The sequence below is a fragment of the Anomaloglossus baeobatrachus genome, chromosome 8 (genome assembly GCF_048569485.1).
Source record: "Anomaloglossus baeobatrachus isolate aAnoBae1 chromosome 8, aAnoBae1.hap1, whole genome shotgun sequence".
Classification (NCBI taxonomy): Eukaryota; Metazoa; Chordata; class Amphibia; order Anura; family Aromobatidae; genus Anomaloglossus; species Anomaloglossus baeobatrachus.
Window position 1 is genome coordinate 204,858,527 of NC_134360.1, and position 23,868 is coordinate 204,882,394.

Consider the following 23,868-nt stretch of genomic DNA (forward strand, 5'->3'; position numbering starts at 1 on the left):
AGTTCCAGAGCCTTATAATGAGATACAACTCTTGTTACAGGGTGACGGCAGGGAGTCATCCTGTGTCCTTTGTTCCCACATCACCTAATTTCCATATCACAGGAGATGGCCATGGGATGGGTTGCTAAACAAGTTGTGTGAAGGAAAGGGGGGGTGACACCAGGAGAGGGCTTCCTGACATAACTTGAATATCATGATTTATCGTCATATCTCCGGATTTACCTCACAAATGCCATTAAAGATTGTTGATGAAAAAAATAAAAAAGGTCTGATGTCATTTCCTTATTCAAAATGTTCATTGTATGCAGGAGAGCAGACAGCAGCTGCAGAACTACAAGGCTCAGCATCCTCCATTCACTAGTGTATGCAGGAGAGCAGACAGCAGCTGCAGAACTACAAGGCTCAGCATCCTCCATCCAGGACTGTATGCAGTTTTTTACCCAAAAAGAAAAAAAAAATGACATGGGCTTCGCCATATTTTTGTATGCTAGCCGGGTACAGCAGGCAGGTACGGGCTGCCCCCAACCCCCAGCTGCCTATTTGTACCCGGCTGGGAACCAAAAACATAGAGAAGCCCTTTTTTTTTTTTAAATTATTTCATGAATTTCATGAAATAATTTAAAAAAAAAATTACGTAAGCTTCGCCTAATTTTAGTGTCCAGCCGGGTACAACTAGGCAGCTGGGGATTGGAATCCACAGTGAAGGGTGCCCAAGCTTTCTGGGCACCCCCACTGCGAATTGCAGTCCGCAGCCACCCCGGAAAATGGCGCTTTCATAGAAGCGCCATCTTCTGGCGCTGTATCCAACTCTTCCAGCTGCCCTGATGCCGGGTGGCTAGCTAGGTAATAATGGAGTTAGGGCTAGCTGTATATTATCAGCTAGCCCTAAGCCCGAAATTCATGGTATCACGCCAATATTAGACATGGCCACCATGAATTTCTAGTAATGATAAAAAAAAAAGAACACACAGAAAAATATTTTTATTAGAAATAAAACACAACACAATTAGTGACTCCATCTTTATTGAAATAAAGAACCCCCCTCCGCAGTAATCCTGGGTTAGGGTCCCGCGCAGTCCAATCAGGATCCAATATCATCTGATCGGTTTTGCTGGAAGGCAAAGCGATCAGATGATGTGTCAGGTTAAACTACGTGAATCACATGACACATCAGCTGATTGTATAAAAGCCGATTATACAATCAGCTGAAGCATCGGTGCAAAAAAAAATAAATAAATAAATACTCACGTCTGTGCTGATTACCGGCAGCTCCTGCAGCGGAGTCTGATCCTGGCCCATCACTGCAGGAGCTGCCGGTAATCAGCTGATGAAGTCCCCTGACGGCAGGATCAGCTGATAGCCGGCCGGGCGCGAAAAAGCCGGCGAGACTACGATCAGCTGATGCGTCAGGTGACTGCATCAGGTGATCCACCGCCAGGTCCTGCAAGCTTCGTGCGTGCCCCGGGGAGACTGCACACAGCCGAAGCGGCGGGACCGAGACAGGGGCTGGAAGCGGACATGGCACCGGGACCCTGCAGACAGGTGAGTATGACATACACACACACACATACACACACACACACTGTATATACACACACACACTGTATATACATACACACTGTATATACACACATACACTGTATATACGCGCACACACTGTATATACACACACACTGTATATACACACACACTGTATATACACACACACACTGTATATACACACACACTGTATATACACACACACTTTCTTCCCCTGGCTGTGTAGAGCTGCTGCTGTCTCTGTATGATTGATCTCAGTGCATCCACTGGGAAGAGGCAGGGAGGAGGGTTTGGGTGGGAGCAGAGTGGGTGTAATAGACACAATGGGTGTGTTAGATAAGCCAGACACCGCCCTAGAGCCACAAAGAATTCTGGGACTTGTAGGAACTGAACACAGGAAGTCAGAGGAGAGATTAACCCCATCAGAGCTGGAGCCAGCAATGACCGTGTGCTGCTAGTGCACAATAAAAGGTAATTTTGCTGAAAAAACATAATAGATGTGTTGAGGGGCACATATTGGCAAGATTTATCAGAAAAAAAAAAATCAGTTTTGGTAACTGGACAACTTCTTTAATGAAGTCACTGCAGTTTTAGCCATGGGTTTTTTTAAGCTCCACATAGAAGCGTCCAGAGAAAAAAAAAAGCACCAAAACCAGAGTTCTGTGGCGTCTTCTCATGGAATCTCATCCACTTTGCTTGGCCAGTTAAACACAGCAGAATTTATTTGCAAAAAAAAAAAAGCAGCAGATAAACCCGGCATTTACACTACATGTGAACACGGACTAAATGTTCAAGTAAAGTGGATATGACGTCATGAAATCTCCGACCTCGGTGAGTCTAAAGACGCTGCTGAACTGTGCAGTTTTGGTGGGATTCTTTCTTTAGTTTTTTTTTTCTCTATAGGCTTCCTGGTGGAGTCTGGAAAAAAAAAACACAAAAGAAAAAAAAATGGCGTATTTTTAAATGCAGTATCAAAGCTTTTCTGTAGTATTAAAATGCATTAAAAACCAAGATTCACATCTGCACCAAACATGTATCAAATATCGGGGAGAATGCATAAAAAAAACACAACAAACATGCAATAATCATATTATTACTGTGTTGTTTGGTGCGGACACCTGCAGAAAAAACACAGCATTGACGCTACGTGTAAACATCGCCTCAGCGATATATTTTTATTACATTTTTAATGGATGTAATAGAGAAAAATAATTATAATCAATTGTGCCAGTTTTTTCACACCATTTACCGATCCCCATTAATAATCTGATCACTGTGTTTTTTGGGTCATTACGATTACAGGCACACCAAATATGTCCATGTTATTTGCTGATTTGTGATATGTATTATTTTTGTAAAAAAGCGCAATAAAAATTAAATTCTATTTTTTTTAGTAATTTGTTTTTAGACAAAGAAAAAAACTTTAGAAAACAGGACATAGCGATACACTGCTCTATACAATGGATCTCTATGTCCAGTATAATCTGCTGTGGAGTCAAAGGCTGCTCTGCAGCTTCAAGTATACAAAATTCTCTCTCTGATTTCAGCAGAGCTTCTGGCTCCACAGTTAAGGCTTCTGCAACATGGTTGAAAGCTGCTGGTTATTTAGGAAAAAAAGAATATGACCCTTTTGTGTGTGTGTGTGTGTGTGTGTGTGTGCGCGTGTGTGCGTGTGTGTACGTGTGTGCGTGCGTGTGTGTGTGTGTGTATATATATATATATATATATATATATATATACATACATATAAACACACATATATATACATATATATATATATATATATATATATATATATATATATAGATAATCTTCTTCTGGCCTCTCTATCTGCAATACAGGTCAAGATTACCATGTTCTCCCATAGCCCTTGGTACAGGCAGTGGCTTAATGGTAGAGCTGCTGTCTATGGACAAAGAGCTCATAGATTATGGTCTTGTCCAGTGAAATCAGAGCAAATGAGAATTTTATTCTTGAGTTAATTTATTCAGTGGACTTAGAGGGCGAGACAGGACAACCCCTTTAACTACAAGGAAGAGACTCAGACACTGTTTTGTATTAGGGTATGTGCAATCGTTGCGTTCTGGCGTGACAAATAAAACGCAGCGTTTTGTCACTGCATGTTCGTTTCAAAACGCTGCGTTTTGGATGAATTTTAAATGCAGAATGGATGCGTTCTGGATGCTTGCTCTCCCATAGACAGATAGGGAAAAGCAACCAAAACGCACAAAAGAAGTGACATGTTGCTTTTTAGAACGCATCGATTTTGTAAAAAATTTGGCATCCAAAACGCAACGTGTGCATTGAATTTGCTTAATTCTCATAGACTTTGCTGGGGACGCAGAACACATGCGTTTATGCTGCAGTTCAAAACACTGCATGATTGCATGTAAATACGCCAACATGCACACAGACCCTTATAGTGTGTAATGAGCATGTGAAAAGGTCATGGTGAAGTGAGGAGGAGCAGGGGAGCTGTGATATCGCTAATTGTGATTGGTGGATCCTGAGTTGACAGCTGTGTATAGAGGTGTTAACAGTCATTGTAAGCATGCCTCTGCTTATAAGTAAACTTCTAAAAACTCTTCCAGGAACCTCACGAAGTACAAGTGTAAAATAGTCTAGTGGCCACTGTGAAAATTGTAAGAGTAACAATTTTTTATTTTTTTTTCTATCTCACACATACGTATTTTTGTTTTTCAGTTGTAGGTCATCGGCTGACAACACATTCCCTGTGAACTTTATTGGAAAAGCAACAATATTTAGTTTTTATTGTATTTGAACAGTAATAGACAAATGTCAGTTTCTAACAAACAACTTTATATACATTTCTAGGACATTAAAAAAACTGCACAATGTTACACATCGGTCATAAAAGAACAAGTGTTTCAAAAACTAAGTCTGGTTCACAAAATGACAGCACACACAGGACAGTAGTCACTTTCTCATACAATTAGTAATAAGAGGGTTTCCCATCGCTACTTCTGATAGGTCAGTTACGTCACTCAGAGGCCGATATTCTGATGTATGGAATCAGATTCCAGCCATTGTATCCGGGAACACGAGGCGGGTAATAATGGGTGGAGTAGTGGTTGAAATCTTATCCCCGGCGCAGACTGGCAAAGTTTTACCAAACAGTGAGTGGAAACGGTAAGACGGCGTACAGTCCAGGAGAAATGGATTAACATGAACATTTTTGCTGTATGGGGACATCAGAGTCTGTGAAGCGCAGGTTTTTCGCGCCGCTGGCTGCCGAATGCTCATTGTCCAGACTCTCCGACATCTTGTCACAGATGATATCCACAAGACGCTCAAAGACTTGCTTCACCTGAATGTTCTCCTTTGCGCTTGCTTCAAAAAATTCAAACCCTATTAAAATGGAAGAAAAAGTATATAAATACACAATAATTTATTTTTTCAACTACGTTATTTTTTTAATGTGCCATGTCATGTGTATTCATACTTCAGAGCAGCATTCATAATTCAGTTCTGGCTTTCACACTTTGCCATGGTCTCAAAAAATGCAGACACCCTGTTGGGGACATTATATACATATATACACATTTTACATATATATATATATATATATATATATATATATATATATATATATATATATATATATATATATATATATATATATATATATATATATATATATATAATATACACACACACACACACACACACACACACAGTATATACTGTATATACATTACATACAGCTCTGGCAAAAATTAAGAAGGAAGCAACTGTTTTTCCAGGATAACCTTGTATGCGGCTTGATTCATACATCCTTCGCAAAGATGTTTGTTGAATTTTCTTTACCTAATTTTCTGCTTTGCCCAACACCTGGTTGTCATCTAATGGTTAGACGGAGACCTGGAGAGGCGTACAAGCCACAGTGTCTTGCACCCAATGTGAAATTTGGTGGAGGATTGGTGATTATCTGGGGAGCTGGAATTGGGCAGATTAAACCTTGCGAAGGACGTATGAATCAAGCCACATACAAGGTTATCTTTTAAAAACAGTCGCTCCCTTCTGCTCAGGCAATGTTCCCCAACTCTGACAACTGGTCTTTCCAGCAGGACAAAGCGCCATGCCACACAGCTAGGTCAATCAATGTGTGTATGAAAAACCACCACATCAAAACCCTGTCATGACCAGCAGAATCTCCAGACCTGAAACCCATTGAAAACCTGTGGAATGTAAACAAGAGGAAGATAGCTAGTCACAAGCCATCAAACAAAGAACTGCTTACATTTTTGCGTCAGGAGTGGCATAAGGTCACCCAAAAGCAGTGTGTATATACAGTGTGCCCACCCATATCCTGTCCACCGCCATTAACTTGGCAACGGCGGCAGATATAGGCATAGAAGTGGTGTCTAGATATAGTAAAGTAGCCATGCGCTATGCAATGAAACCACCTATAGCGCCACCTGGTGGAAAACAACAGAGTTAGCATTTTTATCTCGAAAACGGAAAGAGATAGAGAAGAAAAGGGAATTACAAAGTTGCAGGGCATCATCAATTCAATACGAAGCGACACCTTGCATACAGAAATGCTATGATATGAAACCCATGACCCCCCCAAAACATTGAATGCTGGTCATGCATATGGCGCTCATTTAACTGTAATGCTCAAAGTGGCCACCGTCAGCTGCAATGCACATCTGGACTCTGGACAGCATACTGTATCTTGCTGCACATTGTGCAATATGGTAGGTGACACGTTTGCACAAGCATCTGTGATACGTCGTCATAAGTCCTGCAATGTTGGTGGAGGGGTCGCATACACCTACTGTTTGATGTGACCTTACAGAAAGAAGTCCAATGGGGTAAGCTCAGGTGAGCGTGGAGGTCACTCCACACAGCCACCATACCCAATGACTTGTAGGAAGGTCTCCATGAGGTATCGCTTCACGTACGCAGCCTTGTGAGTTTTACACGTTCTAATCATAGCATTTCTGTATGCATTATGTATGTGTCGATTCGTATTGAATTGATGATGCTCTACAACTTTGTAATTCACTTTTTTCTCTATCTCATTCAGTTTTTGAAATAAAAATGCTAACTCCGTTGTTTTCCACCAGGTGGCGCTATAGGTGGTTTCATGGTTTCATTGCATAGTGCATGGCTACTTTACTATACTATAAATTTACTATAATACTATATTAATTTACTATACCTAGACACCACTTCTATACCTATAGCTGCCGCCGTTCTCAAGTTAATGTCAGTGGACAGGATATGGGTGGACACGCTGTAATATATATATATATATATATATATATATATATATATATATATATATATATATATATATATATATATATATATACATATACATATATATATACATATACATATATATACAGTGCCTACAAGTAGTATTCAACCCCCTGCAGATTTAGCAGGTTTGATAAGATGCAAATAAGTTAGAGCCTGCAAACTTCAAACAAGAGCAGGATTTATTAACAGATGCATAAATCTTACAAACCAACAAGTTATGTTGCTCAGTTAAATTTTAATAAATTTTCAACATAAAAGTGTGGGTCAATTATTATTCAACCCCTAGGTTTAATATTTTGTGGAATAACCCTTGTTTGCAATTACAGCTAATAATCGTCTTTTATAAGACCTGATCAGGCCGGCACAGGTCTCTGGAGTTATCTTGGCCCACTCCTCCATGCAGATCTTCTCCAAGTTATCTAGGTTCTTTGGGTGTCTAATGTGGACTTTAATCTTGAGCTCCTTCCACAAGTTTTCAATTGGGTTAAGGTCAGGAGACTGACTAGGCCACTGCAACACCTTGATTTTTTCCCTCTTGAACCAGGCCTTGGTTTTCTTGGCTGTGTGCTTTGGGTCGTTGTCTTGTTGGAAGATGAAATGACGACCCATCTTAAGATCCTTGATGGAGGAGCGGAGGCTCTTGGCCAAAATCTCCAGGTAGGCCGTGCTATCCATCTTCCCATGGATGCGGACCAGATGGCCAGGCCCCTTGGCTGAGAAACAGCCCCACAGCATGATGCTGCCACCACCATGCTTGACTGTAGGGATGGTATTCTTGGGGTCGTATGCAGTGCCATCCAGTCTCCAAACGTCACGTGTGTGGTTGGCACCAAAGATCTCGATCTTGGTCTCATCAGACCAGAGAACCTTGAACCAGTCTGTCTCAGAGTCCTCCAAGTGATCATGAGCAAACTGTAGACGAGCCTTGACATGACGCTTTGAAAGTAAAGGTACCTTACGGGCTCGTCTGGAACGGAGACCATTGCGGTGGAGTACGTTAGTTATGGTATTGACTGAAACCAATGTCCCCACTGCCATGAGATCTTCCCGGAGCTCCTTCCTTGTTGTCCTTGGGTTAGCCTTGACTCTTTGGACAAGCCTGGCCTCGGCACGGGTGGAAACTTTCAAAGGCTGTCCAGGCCGTGGAAGGCTAACAGTAGTTCCATAAGCCTTCCAATTCCGGATGATGCTCCCAACAGTGGAGACAGGTAGGCCCAACTCCTTGGAAAGGGTTTTGTACCCCTTGCCAGCCTTGTGACCCTCCACGATCTTGTCTCTGATGGCCTTGGAATGCTCCTTTGTTTTTCCCATGTTGACCAAGTATGAGTGCTGTTCACAAGTTTGGGGAGGGTCTTAATTAGTCAGAAAAGGCTGGAAAAAGAGATAATTAATCCAAACATGTGAAGCTCATTGTTCTTTGTGCCTGAAATACTTCTTAATACTTTAGGGGAACTAAACAGAATTCTGGTGGTTTGAGGGGTTGAATAATAAATGACCCTCTGAATAAACTTTTCACAATTTAAAAAAAAAAAAAAGAAAGAAATAACATTCTTTTTGCTGCAGAGCATTTCACACTTCCAGGCTGATCTACAGTCCAAATGTCACAATGCCAAGTTAATTCCGAATGTGTAAACCTCCTAAATCTGCAGGGGGTTGAATACTACTTGTAGGCACTGTATATACACATACATATATATATATATATATATATATATATATGTACACACACACACACACACACACACACCCACGCACATTTTTTTTTTAATGTTTTGAATGCATATCTACTAGGGCTAAAAAAATAATTACAATTTGGCTTCATTAAAATTAGGAATTTGTGTTGTAATGTCTATTTCTGATTGCGGAAAGAGTTAAATAAGAATCTGTCAGTAAACTTATTCTAAAGCCCGCTTTACACGCTGCAATGTATCTTACAATGTGTCGGCGGGGTCACGTCGTAAGTGACGCATATCCGGAATTGTAAGTACATTGCAGTGTGTGACAGGTATGTGCAATTGCGATTGAACGTTAAAACGTTCATCGCATAAACATCGTACCGGTCTCTAGAATTGCACGTTAGATTGTTCATCGTACCCGTGGTAGCACAAATCGCAGTGTGTGACACCTCGGGAACAATGAACAGATCTTACCTGCCTCCCGCCCAGCAATGCGGAAGGAAGGAGGTGGGCGGGATGTTTATGTCCTGCTTAGCTCCGCCCCTCCACTTCTATTGGCCGGCTGCCGTGTGACGTCGCTGTGATGCCGAACGTCCCTCCCACTCCAGGAAGTGGACGTTCGCCGACCACAGGTCGTATGGAAGGGTAAGTACGTGTGACGGGGGTTACTCGTATGTGCGGCACGTTCAACAAATTGAACATGCTGCACATACGATGGGGGCATTGCAAATCGCATACAAAATCGTATGAGAAATTGCAACGTGTAAAGCAGGCTTAACAGTTTGCAACCCCGTCACTTTTTGTTTCTTCTTTTACTGGACCAATTTATAGGTCACATGCAAAAAGAGCTGAACTTATATGTGATCCTAAATCAGTGGAACAAGGCTCAGTAAAAGACAGATAAAATAAAACTGTGAGAACAAGCTCAATGATGGATTCTTAGTTCACTCATTCTGCAGACAGCAAAGAGAAGGGAAACAAGCAACCTCAATTCAGTCGTCCATGTGTCACGTATGTGTTATAAGCTTTATAGTCTATGGGTCTGTTCTGGGTTTTTTTGTTTGTTTTTTTGAGGGACAGTGTCTGCAAAATAAATCACATATGACTTGCATATCAAAATTGCACACATTCTATGAGTCTGTGATAGGCTCAGACAACATACACCATCCTACCGTAGCTGTTGGTTTTTGGTTTCTTTTTGGGGGGTTTTTTACAGACTGTTTTTGTTTTATTTTTTGCATCCAAGAAAAACTAATGAAACGCAGATCTAAGACAGTGATGAAAATTGAGATTTTTTTTTTCTTTCTTTCTAAATGCAAATAAACCAACAAGCCCTAAAGGCAAAAGAAAAATTGCCAGCCAAAAATGTCCAGACTTGGTAATATCAACTTAATCTTTTTTTTTTTCTTCCAAAAAGTTGATTTTAATCAATAGATCTTGGAAAAATAATACATTCCACAATTGGATGTTGTGACGACACAGACTTTTTCAATGTGTGTCCTGGGTTAAAATTTCTTACATTAGCCAGACGTATTGTTCTTCTGTGTGCTAACTCATGTTTGCTAAACTATTGTTTCTACCAGACCCTCTGAGCGTCCATTGTAATGTAGTTGTGTATTGCTAATCTAATGTAAATTACCTTAGTTGCTATTGTCTAGTCTGTGACTTGCAGACTTCATGTAGATATCCCAAGGAGAAAAATTGTGGCAATTACCTGCTTCTCACTTTTTGCTGTGTATTTAATCTGGGACCCAGCTGACCACTTTACCATTCATATTGAAGTTTTGACATGACTCAAGTCAGGTACAGAATATGTTTTTAACTTTAGTAGGTTAGGGACGGTCTCAGATGGGTACACCGTGACGAGGTGAGACAGCTTCTTACCTTTTTGCAAAAATGTATATACTAAGTACCCTGTTATTAAGCACTTGCAATTTATTTATTTATAGTCAGGGTATTTTTCCCACAATTTTTCTCCTTGTTTTTTTTCTAGTCTTGAGGCTGCAATTCACATGCTTGTAATGTTGCATGTTTATTGAACATTTGCTACAGCTCAGTTTTTTGGTGTTTTATCCTCAGTCTTTCTATCCACATCATTTAAATGAACATTATCCATGCAGCTTGAAATTCATCCAATAACAGAAGCAACCTTGTACAACCAATCCGATAAGGGCACAGTATATCCAAAGGGAAGGCGCGGGCTATAAAAAGGGGACTTCCTTAAGTCACCAGTTGTTGGATGTCGCATGATCCAGTCTAAGCTCTTAGGAGCTGAATAGGGGATCAGGACCAGGATACCTTGTGGACTCGGTCTAGGGACTTTGGCTCCGACTAGAGGAATACTTGGCTACATGACCTCAAACCAAAGACTACTTAAGGAGGTGCACCTCCGCTGGTAGGTAGCTAAAAGGGAGGGAGAGACCATCCCCTATATATCCCTAAGGACAATAGGCTACTCACACGTCCAATTAAAAGATCTTGAGCTATGCTACCCAGGGCTCACCTATAATTGCTGAGATAACTAGTGCCCCTTTCCTCACATGCTGGTTTGTACCCTTCTTGTCCTCCCACTCACTTCACGTGACCAGTAAACTATTTTTGATAATATAAGAGTTATGCTCTGTATGTTTGAGCATTTTTAATATTTTACCTAATAAATATTGATTTTAGGAGTAATTTTTCTGTTTTGGGGATCCAATAAAGTCTTAATGCTGTGATTCCCTCACCCTGTGTTGTCTGAGTAGTGTTCCGCCCACGGGTAAGGAGGTCGTGAGTTCAGTTGGGATGAGCCCTGAGCTACGCTGTCTTTCTAAAGGCGGCTGGGCCAGCGGACAAGAGCACCCACTGAGCCCCGTGTCTCCACAATTGGTGGCAGCAGTGGGACACTACTCAGCCTGGCTTACCCAGGGGAGCTGCAGAGGACTGGTGTTTGCGGACTCCGTCCAGGGATCAACAACCAGGGAGGCACATAAGCATACCCAGCAGGCCATAGGGGAGGCATTCAGGTGTCAGACGCTGCCATGTCCAACCCCACCAGCTCAGCCATGGGAAAAGGACCAGAGAGGAGTTACGACCGCAGCAGTAAATGGATGCTACAGGATCTGTGCCAGATGCGAAAGATTGACTACAAGAACGCTGACACTCGGTCGGACTTGATGCAGAAATTAGTCCATTGGGATGCCCAGAATGATGCAGAGGACGATGAGGATCCCGCCAATATTGACCCAGAGGATTTAAACTATGTGCCGCATCATGGATCTAGTGACAATCGGAAATCAACTTGGTCCAAAATGGCCCAAGCCACAGCATTATTGGCTGCATTGGGGCCTAAATCCTCAAGAGAAGAGAGGGCTTGTGTTCTGGAATATGTTTATGGAGTTCCAATTTCCTTACCACCAGCACCTACCTCCAGGTTAGACCACCACCAAGGAAGTCATCTTAGTTACAGGGATGTGACAGTGTTTAATGATTCCAGCACCGAGATAGATGAACACTTGCAAAAGTTTGAAGTGTTAATGCATATGCACCAGGTGCCCACAACTGAGTGGTCCAAATACCTGTGGACAAGCTTGCCTGTCCGGGCCCAGGAGGCTGTCCGATCACTCGGGTCTCAGGACTGCTTGGACTACGGAAATATTAAGGACACTTTGTTGGCCCTTTTTACCATAACACCGAGATACATCGCACTAAGTTCTGGACTATGTCTGGCCAGGGTGTCTCGTATGTCGAATTTGGCAGTCAACTCTGACGACACTGTAACCGCTGGCTCGATGGTCGGGCTGCCCACTCCGCTGCTGCCCTCCGGGGCGTGATGGTGCTCGAACAGCTGCAGGAGAAGATGGACCCAGAAATCCGAGAATGGGTAGCTGACAGGAAGCCCGAAACCCCAGAGCAAGCAGCGCGATTGGGTGATGAATTTACAGCCAACCGACCCAGCTGGAGGCCCAATAGGCCCACCGATCTGAGGAGGTCCCTCAACCATAGATCCAAGTGACCCCCAGACTCCCGTGCTGGACTAACTCATTACCCCACAGAAGCCCCAACAAGACAAAGGTTTACCAACAGGCTGGTGACTTGTCTAACCCACGGCGCTGTTATACATGTGGGCGTCTTGGACACATGGCCAAAGAGTGTCTTCAAAGCCGGGGCTCCATGCCTGGAGCCCGTCTGCCAGTCCAACCAGTCAACATACGCCGAGATGAACCAACGAGACCTGAGGAATGCTACTCCCGAGAAACACCAATAGCTGAGGAAGTGGTTTACCCAGTCCACACCCTACGGCAGGCCAGACACCGTACACCAGCCAACCTCCATCCCCACATCTAGACAGTCAAGGTCGGTGATATACAGGCTCAGGGACTTCGAGACACTGGATCTTCCATCCCCCTGGTCAGCCCAGATATTGTTCCCACAGAACGTCATTTACCTGGCCGCCAAGTGACCATCACCCTTGCTGGGGGCCAGCGTTCGAACATCCCTCTGGCACGAGTGCAGTTGGACTGGGGAACTGACCAAGGGGAGGTTGAAGTGGGGCTCATGGATGGCCTCCCCACCCCTGTTATTTTGGGAAATGACCTAGGACAAGGACTATCCAGCCAGTTTGTCACCGCCATCACCCGCAGCCAAGCCAAACACCATCCTGGTGCAGGTCTTTCTTCCAACCCATCAGAGGAGAACCCTCCTTCTCAATCTTCAGCCTCCTCATCAGAGCCAACAAATGTGAGTACATCAGACCCCACTGTGGCCACTGACTGGGGGGAGATAGATCGTAAGGAATTCAGGGAAGCCCAACTGACAGACCCCACCCTAGAGCTTATCCGTAGTGCGGCCGCCCAACCTGGGGGAGGAAATCAGGGGGAGGTGTATAGATGGGAAAAAGGCCTCATATCGGGAGAAGCCCGCATCCTGCCTAGAAAAATCCTGGACCCGTGTACATCAGCTTGTGGTACCCCAGCAATACCGACCGCAACTATTGCGTTTAGCTCATGATGTTCCTGCGGCTGGGCACATAGGGACCAAAAAGACTCGGGCCCGCCTGTTGTGTAGTTTTTTGTGGCTAAAGGTCACTCACGAAGTGCAAAAATACAGAGCCTCTTGCCCAGTGTGTCAGCATATGGGGGGAGCCCCATGTCGTGCCCCACTTCAACCCATGGCCTTGATAGGAGAACCGTTCCAGAGAGTTGCCATTGATATAGTAGGCCCCTTAGCCATCCCCAGCCGCAGTGGAAAAAGATTCATCCTCACCCTGGTAGACTTTGCCACCCATTACCCAGAGGCCGTTGCCTTAACCTCCAGAGATGCAGAGCACGTGGCTCAAGCTCTACTGGACATCTTTAGCTGGGTAGGGTTTCCACAGGAAGTATTGACTGACCAGGGGGCACAGTTCCAAAGTGAACTGATTCAGACCCTGTGGGAGAAACATGGAGTCTGCCCCATGCGAACAACCCCCTACCATCCTGAAACAAATGGATTGTGTGAGCGCTTCAACAAAACACTCAAACAGCTCATTAGCCGTTATGTGGAGTCAGAGGGGAGGGACTGGGAGAAGAACCTGCAGCATCTCCTTTTTGCTTACCGGGAGGTGCCGCAGGACTCCACTGGGTTCTCCCCCTTCGAATTGCTGTACGGACGAAAAGTACGAGGGCCCCTAGAACTGGTACGAGAGAGTTGGGAGGGCACCTTCCCCACAGAAGAGGTTCCCATACTGGACTATGTTCAAAAGTTTAGGAAAAGGATGAGGCACCTCATGGCGTTAGCCCACGGGAATTTAGAAGTGGCTCAGGAAAGGCAAAAACGATGTTACGACCGCACTGCCCGACTCCGAGAATTTGCATGTGGACAGAAGGTCCTAGTACTAGTACCGGTATGGAAAAACAAGCTGCAAGCCATGTGGGCGGGTTCATTCACCATTACCAAGAAATGTGGCAATACTGACTACACCGTGGCCCTGGATCGAGCAGGTGTTCATGATTGTACCTACCACATCAACAGGCTAAAAGCTTATGAGGAACGAGAGGTCACCAATTTAGCAGTTTGTTGTCCAGAGGTAGATGACCCAGAGTTGGACCAGATCCCAGACTTATTAGTGGACTCCAAAAGGGAAATGGGGGTAAAAGATGCATCACTGGGGGAGCAGCTTTGTCCATCACAGAAGCGACAGATATCAGACATACTCGGAACGTATGAATCCCTGTTCACAAGTCAGCCTGGTAGAACCCCCCTGGTCCAGCATCAAGTCAACACAGGGGCAGCCACCCCACTAAGACAACCCACCTACCGGGTAACACCTCCTGTGTTGGCAATGATGAAGGCCGAGGTAGATGACATGTCCCAGTCCATGGGCTGCCAGTGTTGTATTGGTGCCAAAAAAGGACAAGAGTACTCGTTTCTGTGTAGACTATAGACGGCTCAATGAGGTCACGATTACAGATGCTTACCCCATGCGCCGGGTGGATGAACTACTAGATAGGTTAGGGGGGTCTTGGTTTATATCTACCCTCGATTTGAGCAAGGGATACTGGCAGATTCCACTCACAAAAGAGGCTCAAGAGAAATCGGCCTTCATAACCCCTTTTGGCCTATTTGAGATTATCAGCATGCCTTTTGGGATGAAAAATGCCCCGGCCACCTTCCAGAGGATGGTAGACCATTTACTAGAGGGATGTCAGGGGTATGCCCAGGCCTATTTGGATGACATCGCTATCTTCAGTGACACTTGGGAAGAGCATGTTCAGCACGTGTCCCAGGTGCTGCAGAGGGTAGCCAAAGCCCAGCTCACCATCCGACCTGACAAATGCCAAATGGGGATGGCCGAAGTGCTATACCTGGGATATCGGGTGGGAAGTGGGTGCATTCGTCCCGAACCTGGAAAAGTAGAAGCCATTACCCAGTGGCCACGCCCGGTCAATCAAAAACAGGTCCGCGCGTTCCTAGGAACCGCAAACTATTATCGAAAGTTTATCCCCAATTACAGTACCGTAGCAAAACCGCTCACTGACCTCACAACCAAAAGATATGCCCGTAACCTTATCTGGACCCCAGAATGTGAAACTGCATTCCTCCAATTGAAAGACCGGCTGGCCCAGAGCCCAGTCCTGACTGCTCCTGACTTCCGTCGCAGGTTCATCGTCCAAACAGACGCATCGGACACAGGACTAGGAGCTGTACTTAGCCAAGTGGGAGACAACGATGAGGAACATCCGATAGCTTACTTCTCCCGGAAACTGTTGGACCGAGAGAGGGCTTACGCCACCATAGAAAAAGAATGCCTGGCCATAGTCTGGGCCCTGAAAAAATTGCAGCCCTACCTCTATGGCAATGAGTTTACAGTTCTCACTGACCACAATCCATTGAGTTGGCTAAATCGCACTGCAGGAGACAACGGACGCTTGCTCAGGTGGAGTCTGGCATTACAATCCTATAATTTTTCCATCTCCCATAAACAAGGCAAGAACCATGGAAACGCGGATGGGCTTTCCCGACAGGTGGAGAAGGATGATCATAAGCCTATCATGTCTGGCCAGCCCATCAACAACAAACCTCGTCAAGATTCAGCAATTTTCCCATCTGGCTAATTAAGAAGGGGGAGGAATGTGACGACACAGACTTTTTCAATGTGTGTCGTGGGTTAAAATTTTACATTAGCCAGATGTATTGTTATTCTGTGTGCTAACTCATGTTTGCTAAACTATTGTTTCTACCAGACTCTCTGAGCGTCCATTGTAATGTAGTTGTGTATTGCTAATCTAATGTAAATAACCTTAGTAGCCATTGTCTAGTCTGTGACTTGCAGACTTCATGTAGATATCCTCAGTCTTTCTATCCACATCATTTAAATGATCATTATCCATGCAGCTTGAAATTCATCCAATAACAGAAGCAACCTTGTACAACCAATCCGATAAGGGCACAGTATATCCAAAGGGAAGGCGCGGGCTATAAAAAGGGGATTTTCTTAAGTCACCAGTTGTTGGATGTCACATGATCCAGTCTAAGCTCTTAGGAGCTGACTAGGGGATCAGGACCAGGATACCTTGTGGACTCGGTCTAGGGACTTTGGCTCCGACTAGAGGAATACTTGGCTTCATGACTTCAAACCAAAGACTACTTAAGGAGGAAACCCAGGTTGGGACAATCCAGTCACCTGGTACAGACTTTGCAGACCTCAGCCAGCTTCCTAAATCTGGTGTTATTCCAGTCTTGGTGGGTGCCCGCCAAAAGCGGGGTGCTGCTGGATTGGAGTAAATAGCCCTGGAACCTCTGAGGTATGGACATTCTAAATCCCTGGTGAGCCAGCGGAAGGGTGAGACTCTGTTGCCTGTTATATTTGTGTGTTTTGCTGGTTATGTGTTATGAGCCGTTAATATTTTGGGGATCCAATAAAGTCTTAATATTGTGATTCCCTCACCCTGTGTTGTCTGAGTAGTGTTCCGCCCACAGTTAAGGAGGTTGTGAGTTCAGTTGGGATGAGCCCTGAGCCACGCTGTCTTTCTAAAGGCAGCTGGGCCAGCGGACAAGAGCACCCACTGAGCCTCGTGTCTTCACAGATGTGTTTAACAAAAATGTTTCTGTGCAGAGATAATCTTATATATGTGTCCCTGCTGTGTACTGTGTAATGGCCGTGTCTGACCGTACAGAGACATGGTCTGATCATACCACATCTCTTGGGCAGGGGAAGGACTCAAAAAAGTGGACAGGATGGCATCACAGCTGATTCTTTTTGTGAGGTAAAACATTTCCCTGCCTGTTTTTTGTTGTTTTTTTTTTAAAGTTTTACCTCAAAGAAAGAATAATTTGCCTTCCCGTGCTGTAATGTCTGTATACTTTTTTACTTCCTCCCCGGCCCAGGAGATGTGGTATGATCAGACCATGTCCCTGTACGGTCAGGCATGGCCATTACACAGTTCATAGCAGGGGCACATAGAGTATATCACAAAAGTGAGTACACCCCTCACATTTTTGTAAATATTTTATTATATCTATTCGTAGGACAACACTGAATATCTGACACTTTGACACAATGTACAGTAGTCAGTGCGCAGCTTGTATAACAGTGTAAATCTGGTGCCCTCTAAATAACTCACACAACCATTAATCTCTAAACCGCAGACAACAAAAGTGAGTACACCCCTAAGTGAAAATAGTTATGTTTTGTCATGGCAGAAAGGATGTCGTGTGTTGTCATATTTGTGATGTCATGTGCTCTCATGGCAACAATGTCATGTGTTGTCATGGCAGCAATGATATGTGTTGTCATGGTGACTATGTTGCCATGAAAATATATATGACGACTTCAATTTAAGTTTTGCTGTCGTGGCAACAATGATGTTGTTTTTCTATGGTGACAATTGTCATGTGTTGTCAAGTCATTAGTTATGTCATGTGTCTCACGGCTACAATATTGTGTTGTCATAGCAACAATGATGTCATGTGTTGGCATGGCAACTGTTGTCATAGTGCCATGTGTTGTCATGGCAACAAGGATGTTATAGTGGCATGTGTTATGCCAATAATGATGTCATGTTTTGTCATGCGATTATGTCATAGTGGCTAATGTGGCTATGTTGAACCTGATGTCATGTTTTGTCATGGTGACAATGATGTCATAGTGGCATATGTTGTCATGTCAACAATGTCATGTGTTGTCATGACAACAGTTATGGCATGTGTTGTCATGGTGACAAGGATTTTATAGTGGCATAATAATTCCGCACCACTTTACAATTTAAAGGTGGCATGTAGAAACAATATGAGACAGTAAAGAGTAACACAATTCATCAGATACCAAGACGAGTGAGGGCCATGCTCACAAGCTTACAATCTATGAGGAAACATGTAAAATGCGATTCATCAGAGAAAGCCACCTTCTTCTATTGCTCCATGGTCCAGCTCTAATGCTCATGTGTCCATTGTGGGGTCCTTCAGTGGCTATTGTGAATTAAAGAGGTTGTCCACCACTTTTCTTTTGATGGTCTGTCCTAAGGATAGGTCATCAGCGTCTGACCGGCCGGGGTCCGACACCCGGCCTCCCTGCCGATCAGCTATTCTCAATGCCAGCAATGGTAGCAGGCAGCCGGAAATGCTCAGTTCCCGGAGCTGCCCCATCTTTTGATAGCAGCCGCACCCGGGTATTACACATCTGCCTCCCCTTCAAATCAACAAAAGGTGGATGTGCAGTACCCGGCCTCAGAAGACTGAGCAGCGCTGGAACTGATCATTTCCAGCTGCATGCTGCCACCGAAAACAGCTGATCGTCGGAGTGCCGGATGTCAGACCTCGGCCGATCAAAAATTGATGACCAATCCTAAGGATAAGCCAACGATATAACAGTAATTCACAGTCCTTTTAAGCAAATTGTTCTTGGTAGGGCATTATATAGAACTGGCGCAGCTCACGAGGGTGGGAGATTCAGATTATAGTGGAGGTCAGTGTTGGGTCATTAGCAAAACGGTGGGCATAGATAGGGTGATAGACATAGATGTAGGGAACTGTGGAGAGCTTTGTGGGTGAGTGAGATGTTTATATTGTACTCCTGTAGTAGATAGGCAACCAGTACAATGACTGTGACAGAGTAGAGGCATCGGTGTAACTGTTAGAGAGGAATATGATCCTGGCTGCTGCATTCAGGATGGATTAGAAAGGGAGTGTTTAGTAAGAGCGAGACCGATTAGTAGAAAAAACTGTGATGGCACATGCCCCCCCTATGTTAGATATGCCCATGCTGCTGCTCATCCTAAAATAAAAAAGCTTTACTTACCTCCTCCAGCGTTTGTCCCCGGAGTCCCTGCTTCCACTGTGATAAGGCACGCAGAGATGAAGTCACTCTGCTGTGCCGATCACATGACCGACACCAAGAACCAGGAAGTGGAGGAACAGAAGCACGGAGGGAGACAGGAGGGAGATCAGCACTGGAGGAGGTAAGGAAAGAGTGTTTTATTTTACTATGGGCAGCAGCATGGGGGCGATATCTAACACAGGGGAACGTGTGCAATCCATAGGGGGCCAGAGGCAGCACAGGGGAACGTATGTAATCCATAGGGGGCCATAGGCAGCACAGGGGAATGTGTGCAATCCATAGGGTGCCATAGGCAGCACAGGGGAATGTGTGCAATCCATAGGGGCCCATAGGCAGCACAGGGGAACGTGTGCAATCCATAGGGGGCCATAGGCAGCACAGGGGAACGTGTGCCAGCACAAGGGGGCTATATTCAATATAAGGGGGCCATATCCAGATTAAGGGGGCTAATTTTAGGATGGGGGCTATGAGGGACATATACCCTATATGATTTGTTAGACGGACACTGGCATTATAAGATGGACCCCATTTAACATTAAAAAAAAAAAAAATTCTCTTTTCCTTCACCAAATTTGGGGGTGCGTCTTATAGTCAGGTGCGTCTTATAAAGCGAAAAATACGGTAGATTACAGGATAAGCAATGTACTGTACTGCATAGCAGAAAGAAAGTACAGTACTGTATCCACAAATGCAAATTGGTAGACATGCTATATGGTATATACTGTAGAATGGTATCCTGTATACAACATACAGTACATAAGTGAAAGTTATCTCCAGAGCGCGTCAGAACCGGAAGTGTGCACGGTGATTATTTGCTCTTATTGCAAAGCAGTGCTCTTCAACCAAGTTACAAATTTGTAAAAAGCTTTGCTTGTCTTGCAAAATGCTCTCAAACCAAGTTACTCTTAAACCAAGGTTCCACTGTATATCAACTTTCTGACTCCCGAAAATAGTTTCACTTCAAAAGTAAAAAAAAAGTCATCATCAATTAAATTATAGAAATAAATAAATATATTCTTATTCTGTAATTAAACCTCATCCTGTCTATGTACAGCTGCAGGCAACAGATTCCCTGCTCGTAATTAAACTGTCATTTATGCTTAAAATAGTTAATAGCAAAATGTATTCCTCCTTCCAGTGACTAAGCAGATCCATGTCTACAGAGATTCAATGTGGCAGACTTGTAAATGACAGGACTGTAAAATGCCAAGGTTAATGGTTTAGGTTAGTAATTACAGCCTGTGAGTAGAGATGAGTGAACCTGTTCGATTTGCATACACCAATTTCAGACTTGGTACAAGCCTTGGCCTCTTAGTTCGGGCTCGGCTTACCGAACACTTTGCTGAAAAGTCGGCAATGCTTGGTAAGCGTTTGTTTGCAGAAAGCCCACTCTCGGCACCACACAGCCATGTCAAGTATTGGCATGGCTGTGATTGGCCAGGAAAATCACTTAAGAAAAAAAAAGAAAAAAAAAGGGTTAAAGCACAATATACTTACCAAGTCTCCCCACAGCTGTAACTACTCCTGCGGCTGTACTTCCAGGGCCGCTGATTATCCCTCATCAATATTCACTGCTTTCCCCGATCACCAATGTCTGACTTGTTCCAGATTGACCCCGCCCTCAGACAGTGTCTGTGATTGATTGGAATCACAGGCGCTGTCTGTGCTTCTATATCGTGGTATAAAATAAATAAAATAAAATGGTGTAGGGTCCACCCAACTATTGATACCAACACTGATAAAGCCCACAGCTACAGGCTACAGCCCCCAGTGGTGCGCTTATTTTGGCTGTGTATCAAACTAGGAAGAACCACATGTAGCTTTTTTTTTTTTTTTATTATTATTATTTAAATAAATAATTTAAAAAAAAGGTGTGTTGTCCCCTTCAATTTTGATACACAGCCAAGATAAAGCTCGACAGCTGGGTGCTGGTATTTTGAGTCTGGGAAGGCCCATGCTTATTGCCCCCCCAGCCTAAAAATAGCAGCCCACAGCTGCCCAGAATTGTCGCATCCATTAGATGCGGCAATCTAGGAATTTTAACCGGCTCTTCCAGATTGCCCTGGTGTGGTGGCAATTGGGAGAATAAGGGGTTAATAGCGGCTCACAGCTACTACTAAGCTCTAGATTAGTAGCCCACCATTGATAATCTGTAAGTGAGAAGAAAAATAAAAACACCGAAAAAAATCCTTTATGTGAAATAGAATGCAAAAAAACAAACACCCTCTTTCACCCCTTTTTTAACCCCCAAAAGACCCAGATCTGATGTAATCCCCACAAGGTGCCACGACTATTCCAGCTCTGCTACATCTGAAGCCACAGCAAGGGGCCATAGAACATGACCTCACACTGTAACTTCAGGCAGAGACTGAGCTACAGCGATCAACTGACATCACACAGGTTATTTGCGGTCACAGCTGGAGGCTCCCATAGTTCTCCACATGTGACCGCAGGTTACCTGACTTCAGGGGACCTCAATGAACTCTCACCGAGTTCACAGACCTGCATCTCCTGGCAGAAAACTAAGGGGTTTATAGCCAAGAGATGCAGAGTTGATGCTAAAATTTGTACACCATATTTCTGCACGTAGTCTATACCCCCTGGCACGAAAACACATCACTACTGCATGCAGTTCCTCTTATTTTGATACACAGTCAAGATAAGTGCAAGGCTGGGGGCTGAAGCCTGTATCCGTGGGTTTTATCTGTGATTGTATCAGTTGATGGGGGACTCAATGCCATTTTATTTATTTTACACCGCGATAGACCCACAGACTGGGTCTGTGATTCCAACCAATCAAACACGTTGTCTGTGGGCGGGGACTGACTGCAGCCAATCAGATGTCGGTTGGTGGGGAAAACGGTGAATATGGATGAGGGATAATCAGCGGCCACGGAAGTACAGCCGTGGGAGCAGTTACAGCTGCGCTGGAGACTTGGTAAGTATGCCCTGTTTTATTTTCTTTTTACACCATTTTACAACTCAAGTTTGGCCTCCCATTGAATTCAATGGGCTTGGTATGTTAGACTAACAGGTACGCCGCACTGTTTGGCGAACCCCGGGAGGCTCAGTAAAGATCGGTGAAACAAACTTTGAAAGGACCCCTAATGAGCCCTTTTCTTTGGATAAGTAGGGGTCCTGATGGGAAGACCTCCACCAGTCAGAAGTTATTCCTTAAATCCTATAGATAGATGATGACAACATGTTGGAAATTACCCTTTTGGATATTTAACATGCTGTAAAATATCGGTATGCAAGACTAGGTTCCCTGGTGCACAGTATAAGTTGGACCTGCTGGATACAGAGCATTACAATGTAGAATGATGATAACTAGCTTCTACAGAGCGCTGGCACAATGCACACAATCAGCCGGAACGATAACAATGAAGAGTCAGAGTTTTCAGCTGACTCAAAGTATGTAATTTCTATACAAAGCTAATAGGCCACTATTGTCCTCAACTGCTGATCCGAGCGGCCGGATGAGGCCGTCAATGTAGGCACAAAAGGCAGAGACCCGTCATAAACATTGAAACCAACCACGGCAAAACTTATTCAGGCACCCCAGAAGTTCGTTTCTCCTCCCTATTACGGTTAATATGATGCCTACAACTTTTCCAACAGCAGTGAAAGATTAAGGACGCTTTACACGCTGCGACATTGCTAGCGATGTCGCTAGCGATCGCACCCGCCCCCGTCATTTTTGCGTCACGGGCAAATTGCTGCCCGTGGTGAACAATATCGGTAGTGCGCGTCACATGAACTTACCTTCCTAACGACATCGCTGTGGCCGGCAAACAACCTCTTTTCTACGGGGGCGGTTAGTGTGGCGTCACAGCGACGTCACACAGCAGGCAACCAATAGAAGCGGAGGGGCGGAGACCAGCCGCATGAACGTCACTCCCACCTCGTTGCCGGAGGACGCAGGAATGCTGTTGTTCGTCATTCCTGGGGTGTCACACGTAGCGATGTGTGCTGCCTCAGGAACAACGAACAACCTGCGTCCAGAATGAGCAACGATATTTTGAAAATGAACAATGTGTCAACAATCAACGATTTGGTAAGTATTTGGGATCGTTAGCAGTCGCTCGTACGTTTCACAAGCAACAATGTCGCTAACAAGGCCGGATGTGCGTCACGAATTCCGTGACCCCAACGACATCTCGTTAGTAATGTCGTTGCGTGTAACGGGGCCTTTTGAGTAGAGCTCTGGAAAAAGCTGAAAAATCAGTTCAGATAGTTCAGAGTGAGGGTCCAAAAAGATCAAGGAGGTCAGATTTATTATTCCATTTGCTAATTTTTTTTCCCCCTCAAGTTTTTGGTATTTCACCTCTTTTCATTTGCACTTTAAAAAATAATACATATATAGGCAATTGTATGAAAGATTCTTTTTCCATAGTCACCATTGTGCAAAGAGTTTGGGGGTTTCTCTGAGAAAGCCATTACTAATCTGTAAGTGAAAAGAAATAAAACATAACACAGAAAAAAATCCTTTATTTGAAATAAAATACAAATAACCCCACCCTCTTACTAACCTCCAAAATACCCAGCTCCGACATAATCGACACG

The 23,868-nt window shown here is 44.2% G+C and overlaps 1 protein-coding gene across 1 annotated transcript in view; it reads right to left on the minus strand.

Moving 5' to 3' along the window:
- Positions 1 to 4,279: 4,279 nt before the first annotated feature.
- RAB3B (RAB3B, member RAS oncogene family) overlaps positions 4,280 to 23,868 on the minus strand; it is a 141,836-nt gene continuing 122,247 nt past the window's right edge. Inside the window, exon 5 of the mRNA XM_075320085.1 lies at positions 4,280 to 4,908. Coding sequence (XP_075176200.1) covers positions 4,721 to 4,908 — 188 coding nt within the window. The 3' untranslated portion in view covers positions 4,280 to 4,720. The remainder of the gene's footprint in view (positions 4,909 to 23,868) is intronic.